Source organism: Micropterus dolomieu, unplaced genomic scaffold, assembly GCF_021292245.1.
Source record: "Micropterus dolomieu isolate WLL.071019.BEF.003 ecotype Adirondacks unplaced genomic scaffold, ASM2129224v1 contig_13001, whole genome shotgun sequence".
Classification (NCBI taxonomy): Eukaryota; Metazoa; Chordata; class Actinopteri; order Centrarchiformes; family Centrarchidae; genus Micropterus; species Micropterus dolomieu.
In genome coordinates, this window is record NW_025741987.1 from 4,543 (window position 1) to 10,222 (window position 5,680).

General features: G+C 41.7%; 1 protein-coding gene across 1 annotated transcript; it reads right to left on the minus strand.

The window, feature by feature from the left end:
* Positions 1–2,388: 2,388 nt before the first annotated feature.
* Positions 2,389–4,648, minus strand: LOC123966261 (microfibril-associated glycoprotein 4-like; the record flags this gene model as incomplete). Its single annotated transcript, XM_046042455.1, has 4 exons — positions 2,389–2,607; positions 2,786–2,882; positions 4,044–4,082; positions 4,493–4,648. Coding segments are annotated over 4 exons (511 nt in total), but the record flags the coding sequence as incomplete, so codon positions are not given.
* Between the last annotated feature and the right edge of the window lie 1,032 nt (positions 4,649–5,680).

A 5,680-nucleotide genomic window follows, 5' to 3' on the forward strand; every position in this document is an offset into this window, starting at 1 on the left:
TCTTAAGCCATGACTGGAGTTCATTCCAGGGCGAAGGGCCATAGTAAGACAGATTCCTCTTTCCTGCGTCGGTCCTCGTTCTTGGTACCTTACAAAGTAGTCAGTCACTAGATCTTAAATGATATGTACTTTGCGCAAACTTTAAACAGATATAAGAAGGCATAAGACCTAAAATAGCTTTAAAAATAAAAATGTACCAATGTAGCATCCTGCGCACTTTGAGTGACGGCCAATTTACCATACTGTGTAAGATGCAGTAATGTGTCTGATAGCAAGCATTTGTGATGAACCTGAGAGCCGCATGATAAAGAGGGTCAAGCTTCGACAGAGTAGATGGACGTGCAAATTGATAGATGATATCACCATAATCTAGCTGAGAAAGGAATAATCCTGCAACCAGTTTTTTTTGTGTAGTCCTAAAAAAGCAAGATTTCAATCTATATAAGAATGCCAGGGTAAATTTAAGTTTTGTAGCAAGAGCTTCAATATGTTTTTTAAAGGTAAAACCTTTGTCCAGCCAGATACCCAAGTATTAAGTATCAACAAGTTAAATGGCGTCATCTTGCAATGTGTTAAAAGCAAGAGGTGGGACTTTAGTATTTATAGGTGCAAATATCATCGCCTTTGTCTTTTTTGCATTTAAAACTAGCTTCAAATCAAACAGGGCAGATTGTAATGAGGCAAAGTCTAACTGCAAATTTGCACAGGCAGTCTCAGGTGTAGGGGCGTTACAGTATCATCTGAATACAAATGATACTGTGAGTGTTTAAACTTACTGCAGACATTGTTTATGTAGATGATAAAAAGCAAAGGACCCAGAACTGATCCTTGTGGGACACCCGTTCTTAGGACAACAGGGTCAGATGTTACATTCCCATGCCTTGCAATTTGCGTCCGTTCAGAGAGATAGCTATGAAAACAATTTACAGCTCTATGCCCAACATCAAGGTTTTGGTTTGATTAACCAAACCAAGGTTTGGTTTTGATTAACATGAAATGGTCTCCTGTATGTAAGGTCATGACCACAGCCATACAGCATAACTTTTTAATCAATCACCGCTTTTATGTCATCAGAGAGGGATAAACTGTACTCTGGCCAGATCTAAAACCAGATTGCATGTCGTTAAGGATGTTTTGTGAAACCAGAAAAGTTTTTAATTGATCAGACACTAAAAGCTCCAAATTCTTTGCTAAAACCAAAAGATTTGAGATAGGTCTATAATTATTTGTGTCAAATGGATCCCCAGCTTTCAGTAATGGCGTGACGTAAGCCTGTTTCCAGGAAAAAGGCACTGTATCTGTATAAATGAACAGGTTAAACATGTAAGTGAGTGGCTTCACTATAGATTCTGCTGCCATTTAACAAAACAGGATCAAGTCCATCTGGCCCTGCTGCCTTCTTGGAGTCAATGCTCTGCAAAAGGTGCAAAACATCTGGCTCAAAGGTCAAAGAAGAAACAGAAGAAGAAACCACTTCCCCATGTAGTGGCTGGGATCTAGGTTCAGCCAGGAATAAATTAGTCCAAGCTTCCTGTGAGTTGGGTTTGCCATGGGGAATTTCACCTTTTTCTACCTGGGAACTATGTTGAATAAGAGAGGTTTCACCAAATGTATCCTCAAAGAATACAAAATTTATTTGTATTATTCTTGCTTCTTTTTTGTTGAGTACATGTCTGCACTGTAAATAAAATTGTAAATCTAATAATTCTTTCTTATTATTTGGGGGAGAATAGAACCATTTTAGGGTAGCTTCAGCCCTCCTAAAATAGGCCTAACAACATCCATGATAGCAAACACATAATGAACTAACCTGACATTCAACACACCCATGAACTGCTGACGTTTACTGGTTATTATGATTTAATTAAAATAATATGCCCACATATCGAGTCAGCTATAAGACTTCAACACCACATGATGCAGCTGAGAGTGTCTGTAAACTAATTAGCAGTGAGTAAAGATTATAAAAACAGTTCCCTGAAGGTAATAAAATAATTCAATTCAATTTTATTTATATAGCGCCAAATCACAACAACAGTTATCTCACAGCGCTTTTCATAAAAGAGCAGGTCTAGACCGTACTCTATGGTCTATAATCAAAATAATCATATAATCATAAAGTATCATTAATATATCAATTATATAAGTTTAAACATGTCTCTGCTACCACTCCTACTATCTGTACTTCTGTTCCTGCAACATAACAACCTAAAGTGAGTCCAGATAAATGGACTGCAGAGAGTCTCTGAGGTACAGACACCTGAATGTGATTCATGAAACAGAAGCAGACCACTGATTTCTGCAGCTCTGCATCAGTCATTAGCATAAGGACCGCCCAAATAATCCAGTATAAGGCCAGTTATTCAGAGAGACTTTAGGGAAAATCACCTTCCTGTGGAAACTCAGTAAAACACAAAAGTACTTCTGCTGCCACCTCACCTGCCCCTCCATTACTGAATCCAGATACATTCAGTCTGTATCCGTAGGACTCTGAGTCGATGGAGAACGAGGAGTAACGAGCGAACGTTTTGTTTCCACTGAAGTCCTCCATGTCGACCAGCAGCTCGTACTTCTTCCTCAGAGTCAGGTGGAAGAGAGGCTCAAGACCTGAACACAAACATATAGAAACTCATGAGGTGGAGTTTTTAACCATCAACATCATGTACTGTACCAAACCATGAGCTGACTGGATCCTTACACCTGCAAACTTCAGTTTAATGTTTGAACGTTATGAACAGTGAGTTTCACAAAGTCACATTAGTGTTAGTTAGGTTTGGTTTCTCACCGAGCCAGTACTCTCCAGCAGCGCTACCAAAGCCCATCTTGTACTGATCCCAGCCCCTGTAGAAGTTCACGGTGCCGTCCATCCTCCTCTGGAACACCTGGGGGGGACGGGATGGAGGGAGAACTAGCTAAACACACCAGATACCTGACAGCTCATGTTTCCAGGCAACAAGGTTTGAACTAATGGTAAACCTTCATTCAGGAAGTCTGTTAAGGTCATAGATATCCAAGAAAGGTTAAAATCAAGTGCAGCTGGACTAGATTGAAGATACTTGAAGACGTTTTGTGACTTTGTTTTCAAGACTTATGCAGTTGTGACTGACTGGTAGGCTAACTCAGCTATTTAATCTCTGTGGGGTCGTTGTCAAGGTCATCAATAACACTGGTATTTTAGTGCTCTTGATTGTTGTAACGACAGTTTCCCTACCAGTCGCTCAGAACTGAAGACGTCTTTGTCTGAATTTAGCTTTAAACCAGGGTTTGTCATTGTTATAACTCATCCTGGTGCGTGTTGGTATACAGCTGACATCAGTTTCTGTGAGGTTAGCTGTATACCAACACGCAGCAGGGAGTTTATAGCTCAACTCAGACCGCTAAGGTTGCAGAAGGAGGAGGCATATAGGAGTGGGGGCCGAGCCGGGTTCAGGGTGTTAAAGTACAGGTCTGGCAAGGAGGTGCGAGAAGCTAAATGACTGTACCCAGAGAGACTAAAGAACCAGTTCTCTGCAAACAACGCCACTTCTGTCTGGAGGGGGTTCAGACAGATCACAAACTATAAACCCACACTTTACTCAACTGTGCTTTATGCTAATGTTGTGAACTTTTGCACATACCTGTCAACACTGTATTATAGTATTACTGTATTTTTTGTATACTTGTAGGTTTCTTTGATCTCCTTACTTCTGATTCTGATATTCAGGAAGTACATCACATAAATCAGTTGCTGGATTTGTCTTTTCAGGTCAGGAACAACGGACACGTTGATGCACAAGTCAAAGAACATCATAGCGAGGCTTAAGTGCTGTAATAGACACATTTGGGTGATAGCGTTTTAAAATATTAAATGGTAGCATGTTGATGGTTTGTGTCTCTAGAACCGTGACATCACCGTCAGGCTGATCCGCCACTCTTTGTCTGGTTTTGCAAGAATTTACTGGGAAACCCTTTGTGTATCAGTTCAGTTCTCCTGTCTCGTTCCTGGTCTCAACTGGATTTGAGAACTGCTGAGCCAGATTTGGTACTTGAGTTAAAATACTCACCGTCCACCGTCCTCCTAGTGAGTCCATGTCACAGTACACCTACACACAAACACACACACACATTAGTCAGTTTATCAACCTGGGAATATTAAATATGTAAACTGCACTAGTACTACTACTACTCCTACTAGTAGTACTACTACTGGTGGTGGTGACTATCCCATGATGCACTACGATCCTCCTCTCCCTCTCCAAGCTCTATGTAAAACTTGCATTGTGCTACCATGTCTCTCTGTCAAACCACCCTGCGTCCAGGTTCTGCTCGAGGTTTCTACCTGCAAGGTTTTTCCTTGCTACTGTGGCCAAGTACTTGATCATGGTGGGACTCCTAGACTACAATCGAGCTCTATGAAAAATTTGTGATAATTTCTATTACGAATTGGTGCTCCATAAATAAAATGGACTTGAATTGAAAGTCAAACACTTTTATCTGTTAAATGTGTGTGTACCTGGACAGCAGAGGTGGCTCCGATGGGATAGATGGTGTACACTCCACTGGGTTGGCTGTTGTCATGGTTATAGATGTCACTGCAGTCCAGTGGGAGGACGAGCTCCTGGCAGCTGCTCAACTGAGGAGCCAGGAGGAGGAAGACGACTGATACCAGCTGGAACAGACAGGTTATTTAGTTTTTGAACAGAGTTTGGCCTCTGCAGCCAGTCGGTGCTGAAGGTTTTACCTTTCAATTTGAAAAAAAGTCCCTCACATCTTAAATATCTGATTCTCTCTTTTCCTGTAACAACACTGAAGAAATGACACTTTGCTACAATGTAAAGTAGTGAGTGTGCAGCTTGTATAACAGTGTAAAGTAGTGAGTGTGCAGCTTGTATAACAGTGTAAAGTAGTGAGTGTGCAGCTTGTATAACGGTGTAAATCTGTTGTCCCCTCAAAATAACACAGCCATTAATGTCTAAACCGCTGGCAACAAAAGTGAGGACACCCCTAAGTGAAAATGTCCTAATTGGACCCAATTAGCCATTTTCCCTCCCCGGTGTCATGTGACTCGTTAGACAAGGTCTCAGGTCTGAATAAGGAGGAGGACCACTGCCTTGCTAAAGAAGCTGAGGGTAAAGGTGATGGACTGTCCCAGCATGTCTCCAGACCTGAACCCTACTGAGCCTCTGTGGGGCGTCCTCAAACGGGAGGTGGAGGAGCGTAAGGTCTCTAACATCCACCAGCTCCGTGATGTCGTCATGGAGGAGTGGAAGAGGACTCCAGAGCCAACCTGTGAAGCTCTGCTGAACTCCAGGCCCACGAGGGTTAAGGCAGCGCTGGGAAATAATGGTGACCACACAAAATATTGACACTTCGGTCCCAATGTGGACATTTTCACTTAGGGGTGTCCTCTCTTTTGTTGCCAGCGGTTTAGACATTAACGGCTGTGTGATGTGTTATTTTGAGGGGACAGCAGATTTACACTGTTATACAAGCTGTACGCTCACTACTTTACACTGTTATACAAACTGTACGCTCACTACTTTACACTGTTATACAAGCTGTACGCTCACTACTTTACACTGTTATACAAGCTGCACTCTCACTACTTTACACTGTTATACAAACTGTACGCTCACTACTTTACACTGTTATACAAGCTGTACGCTCACTACTTTACACTGTTATACAAGCTGCACGCTCA